At 39.0% G+C, this 17,497-nt stretch overlaps 1 protein-coding gene and 1 long non-coding RNA gene across 2 annotated transcripts; one reads left to right on the top strand and one right to left on the bottom strand.

Annotated features, from left to right (window-relative positions):
- Nucleotides 1-8,185: 8,185 nt before the first annotated feature.
- On the bottom strand, nt 8,186-8,900 carry LOC124873126. The gene is made up of 2 exons (XR_007039450.1): nt 8,722-8,900; nt 8,186-8,545 (listed from the first exon to the last, which is right to left on the bottom strand). It is a non-coding gene; the product is annotated as an uncharacterized LOC124873126 (long non-coding RNA).
- A 172-nt stretch (nt 8,901-9,072) lies between these two features.
- Nucleotides 9,073-14,616, top strand: il1b (interleukin 1, beta). Its single transcript, XM_047373277.1, has 6 exons — nt 9,073-9,161; nt 10,009-10,045; nt 11,302-11,491; nt 12,031-12,210; nt 12,932-13,065; nt 13,765-14,616. Exons 1-6 carry the CDS (start codon nt 9,127-9,129, stop codon nt 13,978-13,980), a joined length of 792 nt encoding a protein of 263 aa, XP_047229233.1. The 5' UTR covers nt 9,073-9,126; the 3' UTR covers nt 13,981-14,616.
- Nucleotides 14,617-17,497: the final 2,881 nt, after the last annotated feature.

Genomic DNA, 17,497 nt, shown 5'->3' with positions numbered 1-17,497 from the left:
TTAAACCTTTTTACCCAATTCCTAGGCAGACAACCTTATTTTTGGAGACAATGGTAAGAATAAGGCCTGAAATTCAATTCAATTCAAATTCAAAGATACTTTATTGATCCCCGAGGGGAAATTAGAATTCCAGTACAACCCATCCAATACGAGACTACCTCTGTCCTGAAGTTCACCTATTTACTTTTAAACATGGGATTTATTGTTCTCTAATAAGGTTTCAAATCCTGTATCCTTGTTGTAAACATAGGTATCAGATAATCTGATATAGTTAAATAGATTGGTTCTAGTTTTGAATTTCTGAATTGAAAAGAACTGAGTCATGTGATTCAACCTGGGAGAAAATGCTGATTAGTTGTTTTAATTTTTTGTGTATTAACTAAAACATTAGGTGCAATATTACTTGTAAAGCATATACAGCACATGAAATGCTGTGAAAAAGTTATTTACTTTTTGTATTTACTCAGGTTGTCTTTACCTCATCTTTAAATGTTTTTGATGATATGAAACGTTGAAGTATGAGAAAACTATTTAGGTAAAAAGCTATCTAAACACAGGTGGACCTATATGAACAAATTTTCACACCCTAAATTTAACAACTGGTTGTGCACACCTGGCTACCTTGGTGGCAACAACCATCAAGAATTTGCAGTAACTGGCAATGAGAGTTTTACTTTGCTGTGGAGGAACTCTGGTCCACTTTGCAGAATCTGTTTATTTCAGTCATGTAGGGATTTGGATCTTGAACATCCTTTTTATGGTCAGGCTGCAGCATCTCAATTGGATTCCAGACTTTGACTAGGCCACTCCAAAACCTTCATTTAGTTTCTGTTAGCCATTCAGAGGCAGACTTACTAGTGCACATGGAATCATTGTCTTGCTGCATAACACCCTGCTTGAGCTTATGACAACAAATTGATGGCTGAACACTCTCCTTTTCTGCTAGAGGGCAGGATTCATGGTTCCATCAATTACGGTAAGATGTCTAGGTCTTGCAGAAGCAAAGTATTGGTAGTAGACCATCACACTACCAGCACCATCGACATATAGAAGGAGGAAGATGAAAACGAACACACAACTTTCAGATTGCAAGACAACCTCTCTACCCACAAAACCACAGTCGCCCCACAATGATAGCTGTTCATTCTTGCATGATGGTAGATCAGGGCATGATGTGTTGCTTTTTAAAGATCTTTTACTTTGCTTCATGTTGTCAGACAGGTTCTATTTAGGATTCTTTTTTATTCTTCAGGTTTCTGGCCTGGATTCACCAACCACCCTGGTTTTTTTCTTACAGCATTATTTGCTGTTATTTCAGCTTTTAACTTTGTTCTCTCTTTTCTCTTCCTAGAACCTACACCTGGCCTGGCTCTGTGTCTGCCTGTGACACCTTTCTGGAGAGGGGAATCGTCCAAGCTTCTGCTGGCAACAACTTAATGCTCACCCTCTACCGATGATCCACATAGCCCTGTCTTTTAGTGTTTAACCCTTTCTCTCTCCTAGACATGGAAATTGACTGAGCTTTTACTGTAACTAATTATATGTGCTCTCTTTCAGACTCTAACCTTGAAAACTGGCTCAGAGTTTATCTGTTCTTTCTTTCTAGGTGAAACGACTAAAGGAGCTACATCCATTAACATTTACTTTTCCTTCCCATAGAAAGTACTTCTGGATCAGTGCTTCTTTGTTCTCTTTGTGTCTCTGCTCTGTTCTCTCAAACCCCCAGTCGGTCGTGGCAGATGGCCGCTCACACTGAGCCTGGTTCTGCTGGAGGTTTCTTCCTGTTAAAAGGGAGTTTTTCCTCTCTACTGTCGCTACATGCATGCTCAGTATGAGGGATTGCTGCAAAGTCAACGCCAGTGACTGTCCACTGTCTCTACATGCTCATCCAGGAGGAGTGAAGTCACTGACTGGATGCAATCTGCTGGGTTTCCTTTGATAGAAAAACGTTTTATCCAATTTGAATAAAAAGCTAACTCTGACTGCACTGTTCAATTGTTAGGATTAATTGGAATGTATGTATCTGACTGTTGTGAAGTGCCTTGAGACAACATGTGTTGTGAATTGGCGCTTTATAAATAAATAAAACTGAAACTGAACTGAAACTGAAATCAGAGTGTTAATACGTCAACAAGTAAACCAAAACGTCTTCAAGATTTACCTCTTCCTGCCACAGTTAAGATTAGCTGTGTGGCTCTTTGTGTAACCATAGTTAGGTGAACATGTAAGTTATAATATACTAGGCCGTTCTTACAGTAAAAGTAACAGTCTTGAGGAGCAACGCAATGTCTTAAGAGAGAAAACCCCTTAAAACTCAATAAAGACTCTGTAAATGTGATCTGTTTCTAACTAGCTGTAATCTTGGTCTCTTTCTGGTGACCTCATTTTGTAGAAATTACATAAAAATTCCCCCTCAGAGTTGACCGTTGGTAAACGTGCAGTTTAATACCACTAATTTCTTTGGCATTTGCACCCAAACGTTGAAGAGGGGTCCTCTTATGGTTTTTTTGAGAATCCTCCCACTCTTCCATAAAGGTCAGATTTTTGAACTAATCTGGCCCTGAGCTGTGAATCATTGCAGCTACTCCAGAGTTACTAGAGAGGGTGCAAACTATGGACAAAGCTACTGTTGTTTGTGGTTGGAGCATATTTTAACCCAAGGCCCACTGCAGGCACTTGGAGGGGACATGGATTAGAAGCTTGAGCATTAACTTAATTATTTTTATAGGTGTTTACCTGCATTTAATAACAGCTTCATTAACAAAAACGCTGCATTTTGAACAACTTCAAAACCCCTGTGTGAAATAGAACATTATTTAGCCAATGTGATGTGACCTTTTGACCTTTTCAGCAGTTTTGGTTAGAATAGTTAAATGTTTACATCAGTTTATGCATTAGTACCTTGAAGGTCAGTTTTTGTGTCTTTATTAACGCAACAGAGGCTTGTGGAAAAAACAAAAGGACAGGGTCACAACAAATTTAATGAGGGCATGGAGACAAGATATGGGTTCAAGCATTCACTATACTCTTACTTTGTTTCTTGCCGTTGAAACTGCAATTTTGAATTGCTATTTTCAGTGAAAATAAAACAAGACAAATAACCCTTACCTCCCCATGCCCTCAAACAAACCCAAAAGTACAAACAGAAAGATGGACCCGTTGAGCTGGCCAAACAGAAACAACAGGTGTGACAGCGGGCCAACCCTATAACAGGGCTGTTGAAGCCACCGCCGACACCGGACTTAGAAAAAACCCAAAAAGAACCTAAACCCCGAAAGAAAAACCCTCAAAAAAAAAAAAAAAATGGCAAGAAAGGGATTTAACCAACACCAAACAAAAACAGTAGAAACACGGCCAGAAATACTGAAGAACAATTCAAAACAATGATAATAATAATAATAATAATAATGTGTATCGGTTATTTGAATGTAATGATTGGTTTACTTTAAATAGCCGTTCCCAGTTAAACTCTTAAAGGCTGTATTTTTATTCCTGAATGATGACGTCTGAAACCTTGAATGGGAAAGCATTTTATCTGCAATGATGGTTTATATTTTTGTCTCTCTCTGGGTTTAAATAATGGATTTTCTTTGTAATCAGTTTCGCAGTGTTGATAAATGAGGAACCATCCAAGACAGACAAAGAACTGAACTAGAACCCAGAGCTTCGAGTGACCTCTACAGCCAAAGCAACAGCTGCTGAGCTCAGATTTCCCTGTAAGCTAAGCCAACAGAGGGGACTGTGGGAGCCTCATGTCTGGGGGTCTCTGGTCGGTTCTGTTGTTCTATTGTGGCAGTTCTGATGTAAAAGTTGACAAAACTATAGATAGGCTCCTTGTTTGCATTTCCCCCCTATTCCTCTCCCAAACTGTTCTCCCATAAATTAGTTTTAGATTGAAAAACAAAAGTAGACCACAAGCCCTTGCTTTAAACCCCAGAGAGAGGTCAAGACAAAGTTAATCCTTTTATCAGCCTAGATAAGCTGAAAATAAACTTGAATCTGTTTATGCAACAAATGGGACTAAATGTGAAATATTAAATGGGGTAGAATTATTTTTGCAAGGCACTCTATCCTCTAAACTGGACCAGTGTCATGTTTTGTTGCAAATGGAAGATTGTAGCGCAGAGACTGACGGTGGCAAAAGAGCACCGTTTTAATGATGAAAGAATCACAGCAAAAGCACTACATGGAGCAAGGAACCAGTAAGGAGCAACGAAAACCAGTGAGCTTATATACTGCGGTAAGAGTGGAGAGGGACATTGGATCCAAATGAGCTTAATCAGGGGGATGTGGAACAGCTGAAGCAGAGAGCAAATAGGGAGGTCAACTAGACTAAATAAAACTACAAACCAAGGGGATCCAAAATGCACAAAGAGAAAAAAAAACTAGAAATTAATAAGAAACTAAACGAAAGAAATTATGTTGCAAGACACAAATAACAATCATGAACACAGAGAAATTAACTGTATAAGACAAGACCTTTAAAGCATAAACATGGCACTCGGTGGTTTGGTCTGGCCTCCCCGGCGGCCCCGCGCCATTCCAGACCCTTTGTGGGGTGCCTTGAGACGACAATGTTGTAAATAAGCGCTATATAAATAAATAAACTGAAACTGAAACTATCTGTAGTTATGCTGCTATAGGCTTAGGCTGCTGGAGGACATAGTGACCACTTTCACCCTCTTCGCTACATTCTCACACTACTCTCCAATTTTGCATTATTTGCTGTTATTTCAGCTTTTAACCTTGTTCTCTCTTTTCTCTTCCTAGAAGTTACACCTGGCCTGACTCTGTGTCTACCTGTGACACCTTTCTGGAGAGGGGAATCGTCCGAGCTTCTGCTGGCAACAACTTAATGATCACCTTCTACCGATCCACATAGCCCTGTCTTTTAGTATTTAACCCTTTCTCTCTCCTAGACATGGCGATTGACTGAGCTTTTACTGTAACTAATTGTATGTGCTCTCTTTCAGACTCTAACCTTGAAAACTGGCTCAGAGTTTATCTGTTCTTTCTTCCTAGATGAAACGACTAAAGGAGCTACATCCATTAACATTTACTTTTCCTTCCCATAGAAAGGACTCCTGGATCAGTGCTTCTTTGTTCTCTTTGTGTCTCTGCTCTGTTCTCTCAAACCCCCAGTCGGTCGTGGCAGATGGCCGCTCACACTGAGCCTGGTTCTGCTGGAGGTTTCTTCCTGTTAAAAGGGAGTTTTTCCTCTCCACTGTCGCTACATGCATGCTCAGTATGAGGGATTGCTGCAAAGTCAACGCCAGTGACTGTCCACTGTCTCTACATGCTCATCCAGGAGGAGTGAATGCTGCAAGTCACTGACTAGATGCAATCTGCTGGGTTTCCTTAGACAGAAAAACATTTTATCCAATTTGAATAAATAAATGAATCTGACTGCACTGTTCAATGGTTAGGATTAATTGGAATGTATGAACCTGACTGTTGTGAAGTGCCTTGAGACGACTTGTGTTGTGAATTGGCGCTATATAAATAAAACTGAATTGAATTGAATATGAAATGATAAGAAAACCAACACTAATGAAAATCCAGACACTCAATAATCACTCAATTAGCCATTTCCATTGTGTTTAAAGGCTTCTTTGATGCACTGAATCTTTGATCATGTTTTTTTTTTTTTACATTAGCACAGATTTGCAACCTTAGTTACACAGATAGTAAAACTCCACATCTATATTTAATAAACAACTCACAAACATTTAACTATGTGACTAAAGAGTCACAACCAATTTGTTTGTATATTTAGCCAAAATTCAATAAACCCTATCATGTAAGGTCCAGACTCTATTTAAATTGCAGTTCAATCAGAACAGGAACAAATCTGAAGAGGTGAGTCTTTCTAAATGCAAATCATAAAACTTTTATCTTCTTTTCTTTCTTTTTTTTCCCCTCAAGTTTGCTATCGTTGTGGTGTAGGCAAGGAGTGTGGTGGGTCTGTTTGTGTCATTCCGTTAGATTTGATCTGCAGGAAGAGGATGATGGAATATTTCCCTTGTTGTATTATAGACTTTACACATAAAGTACCAAGAAGTCTTTTTTGAATGGAAACCAGAAAACTATCACCCTCAAGTTTTACACCTTTTCTTTTTTCTTTTTTCTTTGACGCAACAGCAAGAAAATTGTTTTCACAACAGGATGGAGATGGCCAGATATGTTTTTTGCTTTACTCTGGAACTACCGTGCATGTCAGCAGGTAACATACTGGAAAATATATTTTTCTCTTCATTTTGCAATGGTTTTCTTCCGAGATTTACACAGCAAAATAAATTGATTGTGACTCAAAATATCAGCATTAATATACCTACCACATCCTCCCACATGGGTGGGTAGAGAAAAGTTTAATGTAGGTCATATATGCCGTTCTATCCCAGCAAACAGTAAAATACATAAAAGTTGCACACATCTGCTCATAACAAGTTCAAAGCCTAGAATAATTTCAGATCCACCTTGCTTAAAGTTTTATCCATGACTCAGGAAGGGAGAGCAAATTGTCATCAGGTAGGGCAGGTAAGAAACAATCATTTGAGTTATTTCCAAACTTTTTCCACTGTTAGTGTAACATATATCCTGCACGACATAACTTAAAAACAAGTGAATTGATTGGAGGAAAAAGTATAAAGACTAAAACTCTGCATTAACCTTGTTACATAAATGTTCACACCCTTGAATACTTTCCTGAAGCACATTTTCATTCAGTTTCCAGTATTTAGTCTTTTTGAGTTCACACCTGCCAGCTGTTATAGTGAGTATGTTTAACTATGAGTAAAGTTCAGTTGTCCTAACAGCATTTTCTTCTGATATTTGCTTCCTTTAGCTAATGCAACAGTTTGCAGAGATGTTAGAAATGATCAAGAGGATCTCATTGTATAAAGGTATCAGTCAGGAGAAGAGTTCAAGAAGCTAATTCTTACATTCTCTATGGCACAGTTAAGGCAGCAACACCGAGGGAGCTGCAGTAGTTTCTGATATATATTGGTTGTGTTCTACATATGTCTGAACTAAGGAAGGATTGAAAAACAGAAATGTTTTATTCCAAAGAAAACGTCTATGGCCTGGGAAAAAGCTTCAAAACCTTGTGAGTGAATGTGTTCTGGTATGATGGAACCAAACTTCAGGTTTTGGGTCATTATTCCCTAAAGTGTGATGAAGTTCTTCATGTTGAACCAAAATGCAAACAGGCAAGCAGGCAGGCTGGGATAGCACGATGATTTAAGGAGATTTAATGAAAATAAAAAGTAAATGTACAAAAAGGCAAAACGTTACTCCATGGCACAAGAAGAACACGACATAATTGTAGATGAAAAACAGACATGGAAATGGGCCGGTAAAACTATGATTGGAACATGAAAAAGAAACAAAGAACAATGACCAATGAAGAGCTTATAAAGGAGGTGGAACATGTGTGGGCAATGGAGGGAAATGAGGTGACTCAGGTGAACAGAATCAGCTGATTCCATGACGGCTGTGGCTGAGAGTGGAACACAAATTAACATGGATAGAGCTGAACAGAGATACCAAATAAGACTACAAGGGAGAGACAAAACCAAGACCTAAGAGAAATAAATTTAATAACTCACAAGGACAGGACAAAAAAAAACTTGGGAATTTAAACACAAAACAGTGAACTAATGAAAACATCTAGCAATAATGAGCACAGGAAAATAAACAGGACCAGGCGAGACGTAAAGATTATAACAAGGACATGCTTAAACCATTAATCCAAAGCAAAATGAAATCCAAACAGCTAGAGATTGTGACCTGATCGTGTTTTTAACCGATAAATTATCATCAGAAGAAGACAATACCCACAGTCAAACATGGTGGTGGCAGAATCATGCTATGGGATTACTTTTCTTCAGTGAATTGAGTGTTATGTCAGGATGGATGAAGTTATGAATACTTCCAAATACCAGTCAGCTTTGGCCAAAAACATTCAGGTGATAGAAAGATGAAGATGAAGGTGGATTTTATTCTGCAGCATCACAGTGGGCTCAAGCATAGATCTACATCAACAAACGAATCACTGCATGAGAGGAAAATCAGAGTTTGTAATGGCCTAGTCAAATGTCAGAACTAAATCTGACAGAATTATATAATATTAATATATTACATTGTACAATAAATTATTTATCTTGGTCTTATTTTTTTAAATCAGAGTCCTGTGCGCAGGTTTGTGTGATCCTTCTCTGTTGTCTTCTCACTGTTCTCCAGCAGGGTGCGACTGGCAGGGCCCGCAGCTGTAGCTTATCAGGATTGTCAGGAAGTGCTTAAGAGGAGCAGGAATCCCTGAGAGAGACGCCAGATTGTTGGTCCTCATAGCGCGGTAACCCGGCCAGGTCTTGCTCCTTCATAGAGAATTCCTTTATTGATCTCATCTTTACATCCTTGCTCCCAGGGTCCTGTCCCAACAGCCAGTGCTGGGTTCCTACCTCAGTGGCTACACTGTGGCTCGGCATCCCATTGCTCACCTGCCTGTCCACCCTCAACCTTCTGTGGTGCTCCCATCAGTCTCCAGCTGGAAAAAGACAAAACAGATGCTCAGCCAGCACAAGCCTCTCAGACAACCCAAACATGTCAACCTCATAATCAGTTGCTCACCTTCCCTGGACTTCCACCTTCATCCACAAATAGTAAATGAAACCTCAAATCCTTTATCATTTTCCACATTCAACAATAATTATTAATACTCACCTTCTCCCTTCAGTGTTCGTCTTGATCCAGTGCAGAAATCCTGAAGTCCTCCACTGGTGTTTCTTAATAAACCATTCTATCGATCATGTGTGTGAGTGTGTGTGTGTGTGTGTGTGTGTGTGTGTGTGTGTGTGTGTTACCTGCATCAGAGCCGTAAAATAACATAACAATAACACCAGCATTTCAACAGGGATCTATACACTTCTGTGAGCCTCTGCGTAAAATACACCATTACATAATGGAGTATTTTTCCACTGGGCAAAGAAGCAGCAGTGTGGTTCCCCAAAGCCATGGTGAGAGAGTCTGCATCTCTAACTTTCTAAAAGGAAGTGAGTTGTTTATAAATGCTGAGAAAGAGACAGTTTGATCACCACAATCATTTCAGAGACTTAACTCTTAGGCACAATGTGTGACTTCGATTTATCTGAAGTACTGGAGTGGTAAGTGGAAGAACATTTAATGCACAACTTGCCTTTAAACTTATTAACAAAGGCTGTAATGTTTATCAATATATGAAATTTAGTATTAGGTTGAAGATTTGATCATTTTCTCTTCCTGTCTGGCAGATTTTAGCCCAGCATTTTTCTATTTTGCTTGTTTTAAATTGTAAAAGTGAAAGTTTCATACAATGTGTACTGTAATAATGAAATAATCATTCATTCATCAGTCAGGATCACAACTAAATGTTTTTGACCATTGTGGACATAAGGTAGCACAGAACAGTTTTAGTTTTCAAATAAGTGTGTTAACTCAGAAGCAGTGCTTCCCGTCAAACAAATTGGAGCGGAATCTCCTGCCAAACTACTTCCTTAAAAAATGAAAACGTCTGGCCTGTCAAGCAATATGCTTCACTTCCCATAAACAGCCTCCTGGATGTCCAGGAGGCTCGGAATAAAACATGGTGTTAGAACTGGGCTGAATCCCAGCCTAACTGCAGGTAGACATATGATTCATTAGGAGAATTGGCTGATGTTGCTTGAAGAACTGACTTTTGTGGATTGGATTACTAGTTTAATAAAGTTCAACCTTCAACAGTTCTGTTGGTTGTACAGTTTTCAGCTGCAGTTGAGTAACAAGCAATATGAAAGTAATTATTCATGCTTTATAGTCTCCACAGTTACCACAGTGGCTATAAAGTTCATCTGATGATATTTGACATACCCCAGTGATTTAACTACTCTCTGAATGCAGCTGAAGTGTACTGTATGTTATTAATAATTCTACCAGAGCAAACCTAAGTAAGATGTTTCACTGACTAACATATTTGATGCTTTCTTTTTCCATTAGCTCACCTGAGTCCAGATTTCCCTCCTGTGACATGGAGGTAAGATTTGTCATTCAGGATAACTATCATACTGGCAGTGTAGCAGCATCGGTGGCAAACTAAAATATAATCATGTATTGATGTCAGATTGTATCAGTCCCATAATCCATTGAAGGTTGAATCCTTTAGATTAAGAGATAATTAACTTATCACACATATAAAACACAGGAATGAAGACGTTTTGTAAATCTAAAACAGATTTATTTTAAGATTAACAGAATTACCAGTTTAGCTGAAATTAAATGATTACTGCAGCTACTCAGTAACAGGATCAAGACACATGAGAAAATTCTGTGGCGTGGAACAAATGTTCAGAACAATATTTAAGATGATTAATGTTTTAACTGTTAATCAAACTTTTTTAGCTTGTCAGGCAGTTGTTCGCTGTCTCCGAGGTCAATTTGATCAGACATAAAGTTATAGTGAAGGCACTTTGAAAGTCTTGGTGGAAGTGGTTAGAGAGAGTAAATCATCAGATCTGAAGTGTTCATGTTGTTTCATGATATACAAAAAAAAACCTTTGAAAACATTTAATGGTGTCATATTCATCCATTTACATGTTTACACCTGCTTGTTCTTGCAAGGTCGGTCACCCAGCGACCACCTATTTTGAGTGGTCATTAGGTTAGACACCCTAGACAGGTCTCCAACCCCCCACAGGTCAACATAGAGACACACAGGACAAATCGCCACACAAAGACATCCAAAGACAACGTTGAGGCAACAGTGCTACCAACTGTGTTTCAACTGAATATTTAAACAACATGGTATGAACAACAAGAAAATGCTGCAGCAATCACTGCTAACAAGTGATCTCTGTCCTTTACAACATTTACCAAAAGACAGATTAGCCCTATCTTCCTGGGAAAACTGCTGAAGCTGTGTTATGTGTGAATGCTGGAGTCTCTACCCTGCAGTTCCTTCAGACCTTTCCATATTTCTTCAGTAGGATCCAGATCTGAGGTCATTAAAGGCCCTTTCATTGAATCACTTTTCAGCAAAGATGAAGCATTGATTCACTGAGCTGTAAGGCTTTATGAAAAACTAAGTACACCCCAGAAGTCCTGGCACATTGAAAAAAAGTAAAACCCTAGAATTTGGCAACAGGTGTAGATTCTTTTTAACCATGCATGTATGAGACTGATGATGTACAGTATTTTCACAAGACTTGTAATAGTGAAAGTTGTAGTGACATGACCAGCGATGAGGACGAATGGTGGTAACATTGGCGTGATTTGTATTTACTTCTTCTGTAGGAAGTAAAGAGTGAGGTCTTTGAGCTCAGCGATTCATTGGACCTGGTGGTTGCTCACAACAGGAAGACCATGAAGAGCATGGCTAACCTGGTGCTCACTGTGAACAAGCTGAGGAAGTCCCTGTCTCAGTGTGGCAGAGACCTCAGCGATGACCAGCTCTGCAGCGCCATCATGGACTGTGTGGTGGAAGGTTGGTAGTAGTACACAGCTACATCTGTAGAGAGGCCAAGAGAATGAATGATCAGAGGGAACTATGTCTTTAATAAAGCAAAAATCAGAGAAGTAGAAACAGAAACGTCTGCACCTCAGCACATCCTGATGGGAAGGTGGGGACAATCCTGATTTGTATGACTTCTTTTCAACAACATTTCCATGAAATAAAATCATTGGGCTACAAAAATTAAGTCCCTGGTACTTTTGATAAAAATGTGGCTTTAATGTTCTTCTGCAGCCTTTTCATAAACTGAATGGAACAGAATGTTTTTTTAGATTTCAGCATCCAACCAGCAACAAGATATTGTATTCAGAAGGTTTGCTAGCCTCTTTTTTCTAAGATTTATAGTACTGCATTGAACAGAGTTTAGGTTGATGGAATGTTTGCCCCAGGAGAAGCTCTTATTTAGTGGAAAAATTCCCATCTGTGTTAACTTGAGGAAATTCGGCAGACAAGGAATTTTATATACACCCCACGTTTGGAAGTTACTGAGAACTTATCGTCTTTTTTCACAGAAACCATTTTTCAGAAAGGCTGGAACTCCTCCATGGGAGAGAGAAAACCTACCTTCCAGAGAATCAACAGTGGGAAGCAGATCACGCTGTGTGATATTTACCAGAAAAATCTCATCCAGAATCCAAGAGATTTTAAGCTGCAGGCCGTCACTCTGAGAGGTGGATACTGTGAACGCAAAGGTAACGAAAGACCGCAGGAATTATTTGCTCTAGTATTTGCAATTTAAACTACTTATGCTTGGACTAATTGTGATTTGTTTAAAAAAAACTGTAATACATACATGTGCTGTATATATGTATCACCGAGTTACATACAGTACTCGCAAAACTTCAATATTTCCACATTTTGGTATGTTACACCCTAAAGCCACAATTCCTATATCCCATAATGACAAGGAGAACATCTTTTGTTTGAAAGGATTTACAGCTTTTTCCTTGACCTATTGAAACTGAGCTGAGGTAAATCCTGTTTCCATTGGTCATCCTTCAGATGTTTCTACAACCTGATTGGAGTTTGAGTGGGGGTAATTACGTGGATCTGAAAATAACAAGGAATGCCACACACATCTATGTTTAAGGGTCTATGATTGACTGTGCATAAAGCAAGCCACAACATCCAGGGAATTATCTGTAGACCCCTCAGATGGGAATGTGCCAAAGCTATGTGGAGGTGTACAGGGGTTAGATCATTAAAATACAGATTCAGAATGTTCAGCTGCTAAATACGACAATGTGTCTTAATGTAAAACAATGAGCTGAACCTCCTCTAACAGTAGTCATTCCATCATTTTTGCCAGGGGCTGTATGGAAATGGATGACCCTGATATTTTTTACAATAGACCCTAAGATTTGTTGTTAAAGCTCATGAAATAACCCTCATTTTTTGTTTTCTTCTCCTCAGTGAACCTTGGAATGTCCAGCTACGCACCTTACTGCAGCTCCACAATTGACTCTTTGACTGTTCTCTTATCAATCACGAAGGACCTGCACATTTCTTGCTCTTTGAAGGATGATAAAGTTTTGCTGACTCTGGAGGTAAACACAAAATCATGCAACATGTTTTAACCCTGAAAAGTGTTTTTTGGACAGCTTCACTTTTTATTTATTTATGTTCATTTTTGTGGTATAGCTTTGATTTGCTGTGTCTGACTTTACAGGTTTTAATGTGTATGAGGGATGTTTTATCCCTTGAAATGTTAAATATTTGACTAAAACCCACACAGGAACTCTATGTCTCATAGAGAACTAATGAGACTTTGATAGGAGGAAGCTAAAGATTAGGATGATGGCAATGAAGACCTTAAACCTTAAAGACTTTGAGTTCATCACCAAAGATTAATCATCAAAATACCAGTAGAAACATGCAAAAACCTGATCAACAATTAGGGTTTGATCACTGTAATGACAATATTATTATTATTTTTTAATTATTAATCCTTTTTTATTGCTTTATTATGCTCTGACAGATGCCTATCTCATTCCCTATCATAAAATAGTTTTTGGTTTAGTGAAAAATCATTTGAAATCTAAATCAGCCATGATGATTTTGGGTGTACCCAGATTTCTGAAGAAATTGAGTGTGCCCTTTTGTTAACCTGCTCGTTCAGGAAATATCCATTTTGACTATGCCACCCTGGGGTAAAAAATTACTGAGAGGAACAATAGAAATTTGTACTGTGATCTCATTGTCATCAGACCTCCTAATGTGTTGTTCCAATATTCTGTGCCTGTTAGAAATACAGTAACGAGGATTTACAGGAGATCAGCAAGGATCAAAACATGGATCGCTTCCTTTTCATCAAGAGTACCATGGGTTTATCTCTGACCACCTTCGAGTCAGTGAAGTACCGTGGCTGGTTCATCAGCACTTCCTATGAGGACAGTGACCAGACAGTGGAGATGTGCCAGGCTGCTGTGCCAGGCCGTGTCACCTCCTTCAACGTCCTCTAGAGTACTGCTTAGCAGTATGTACCAGTACTTCACCACTAGATGAAGCAATATTCTACTTATTTCATGAGCTTGCAGATGAGCTATAAAAATAACTTAAACTTGAAAAGAATACTTTGTTGTCTTTGTTTTCTCTGGCAGGAAAACATGTACGAGGATATTCTTAAAATAATTTTGTAATGCATTTCTTTAGACTATGGTCTTACTTATATATGTTTATGCATTTGGCAGACACTTTAATCCAAAGCGACCTACAAATGAGCATATTACAGTACAGTTAATGTCAACTCAAACAATAAGCTTCTTAGAAGGACAACCAGTAGTCAGGTTCCGTAAGAGGTGACCGGTACATCGGCACTCTGTAGAAATAGAGCACAGGTATACAGGGAGGTGCAGAAAGAGGTGGGTTAGGAGATATTCTCTGATGAGCTGGGTCTTCAAGACTTCTTGAAAATAGACCATGTTCTGGTACCGCTCGGTAGGCCTTTTCACCATTGTGGAATGACCCATAAGCTAAAAGAGCTGTTTAAAATCTTTTCTGGTTTGTTTGAAATTAAAGTTCTTCTTTCACAGTTAAGATCTATAAGACACTTCTTGTTATTGTTGTTGAATATAATAAAACTTTATATTGATATGAGACAGCAAAGTCATCTTTTGAAAATGTTTGTATATTGTATTATGTATATAATAATAAGAAGAAGAAGAAGAAGAAGAAGAAGAAAAGAAGAAGAATGATAATAACGGTACTCTATCATTTCCGACAAATTACATGTAGAAACTATAAAAACCTCAAGGCAATTTTATATACAGCAAAAGTCTTTTTTTACTATTTCTTCTTTGTAAACATTTGTATTTAAAATCATTATATTGTACTTTGAAATATTTCTATTTCAGGTTTTCTAAAAAAAAAAAAAAAAACAGTTCAAAAGCCTCAATTTTTACTGTAGCTTTAATTCTACCGGCAGAAAATAGGGATGTTTGGGGGGCTGCAGTGACCCCTGCTGGTGACGCAACACCCCAAAATCAGCAGATAAATAGCAACTTTATAGGACATTCAGTCTGGAAAGGGTTACAAAGCCATTTTTAAGACTTTGGGACTGCATTGAGCCACAGCGAGATCTATTATCATGGAGAAAACATGGAACAGTGGTGAACCTAGCCAGGAGTGGCCAGCCAACAAAAAGTAAGTTGTTCAAATGATTGAAAGTCTCACATTGACTCCATAAACATACTACCCGTGACTGTGGCCAAATAGTTAAATCTTTGTCTTATCTGATCATAAAACCTTTCTCCAGAAGACATTAGGTTTGTCCATATGGAAAGGTAGAATTCCAGTAGAGAACGAAAGTGTTGTTTATTGGTTGGTGCCCTCTCAGTCTTTATGTAAAACTGCTTTACTGTGGACAGGAATATTGTGTTTTCATGATAGGCTTTGGTCTTGGTGGAATCTGGGTATCACATCAGACTAACTTAAAGTGATGCTCTTGGAATTAACAGTTGTTTACAAATGGCTCTAAACGGCATGGGAACTTTATTTGTTTAGCACATTTCAGTAACAAGATTATTCAAATTACTTTACATGAATAAAACTTAAGAAAAACACATGAAGTGCATTGCAGTTGCATAATAAAGGCAGATACCAATAAAGTTGGATTACAGACTGAAATTAATGATGTTTCAGTTAATAGTTGAAATAGAACAGTCAAAAGCAACTCTAAATAAAAAAAATCCAAACTATGCAAGGATGCGCACCAGCAAGCAATTTCCCCTTTCTAAATCACAACTCCAACTCAACGTTTGTGTACATGGTTCCCCGACGTTGGTCTGGCTCAACACATGACTCCTTCATTCAGGTGCAAAGCAATGTGTGGAACAGACTCCAGGCAGGCAGGGGCTATAGGGGATGGCTGGCTTCCTGGTAAGACAATGAACAACTTGTTTTGGAAATTTTAACCCTCTGGAAGATTGCATCAGTTCATCAGGCCCAGATGGTTAGAATTTCCAAAATAATATAGCCATTACCTATAGTGCCTGCCTGCAGTCTATTTCACACACTGCTTTGCACCAGGATGAAGGAGTCATGTGTTGAACCTGGCCATAATGCCACTAGATTTGTCAGGCTCATGTTGAAGTCACATATACAGGGGTTGGACAATAAAACTGAAACACCTGGTTTTAGACCACAATAATTTATTAGTATGGTGTAGGGCCTCCTTTTGCGGCCAATACAGCGTCAATTGGTCTTGGGAATGACATATACAAGTCTTGCACAGTGGTCAGAGGGATTTTAAGCCATTCTTCTTGCAGGATAGTGGCCTGGTCACTACGTGATACTGGTGGAGGAAAGCGTTTCCTGACTCGCTCCTCCAAAACACCCCAAAGTGTCTCAATAATATTTAGATCTGGTGACTGTGCAGGCCATGGGAGATGTTCAACTTCACTTTCATGTTCACCAAACCAATCTTTCACCAGTCTTGCTGTGTGTATTGGTGCATTGTCATCCTGATACACAGCACCGCCTTCAGGATACAATGTTTGAACCATTGGATGCACATGGTCCTCAAAAATGGTTCGGTAGTCCTTGGCAGTGACGCGCCCATCTAGCACAAGTATTGGGCCAAGGGAATGCCATGATATGGCAGCCCAAACCATCACTGATCCACCCCCATGCTTCACTCTGGGCATGCAACAGTCTGGGTGGTACGCTTCTTTGGGGCTTCTCCACACCTTAACTCTCCCGGATACCATGGCTCTTGATACATCACAAAGACTTGCTGTCTTGGTTGCAGATGCGCCAGCAAAATGTGCACCAACAATTTGTCCTCTTTTGAACTCTGGTATGTCACCCATAATGTTGTGTGCATTTCAATATTTTGAGCAAAACTGTGCTCTTACCCTGCTAATTGAACCTTCACACTCTGCTCTTACTGGTGCAATGTGCAATCAATGAAGACTGGCTACCAGGCTGGTCCAATTTAGCCATGAAACCTCCCACACTAAAATGACAGGTGTTTCAGTTTCATTGTCCAACCCCTGTAACTTGCACATTGATAGAATGCACATGCTTTCTGTTTACTTAGACATTCATTGTCATATTTAGCCATTATACCCATGAATGCTTATAATGACATTGATCTATGATCAAAGTTTGATATGGTATGAAATTCAATGTCTGAGAGGAATAATGAGGCAATGTGGCTTTAATACCCCACCTCTCCATCTGGGTCACCAGTTTCCCCTGTCCTCGAAACAAGCGTACCCATGGGTCAGAGTTTGCATGAGGGACCGCACATTCTCCCATCAAGTTTTTTTTTTTTTATAGATTACAACCTTTGCATGGAAAGTGACGAACGGCAGTTTCAGACCCCGTTTTGTGCGTACGCCATGTTTAAAAATGACACGCCAGACCCTTACTGATGATCAAGTCCAAAATATGTCCCGGTTTGTGTGTTGGCTGTGTAACATGTTGAGTCAAAGCGACATGTTTAATTGTATCAAATAGTTCTTTTGCACCTCTGTC

This window comes from Girardinichthys multiradiatus, chromosome 8, assembly GCF_021462225.1.
Source record: "Girardinichthys multiradiatus isolate DD_20200921_A chromosome 8, DD_fGirMul_XY1, whole genome shotgun sequence".
Lineage (NCBI taxonomy): Eukaryota > Metazoa > Chordata > Actinopteri > Cyprinodontiformes > Goodeidae > Girardinichthys > Girardinichthys multiradiatus.
Note: the sequence above shows the minus strand (reverse complement) of the source record. Positions and strands in the feature narration are given on the sequence as shown.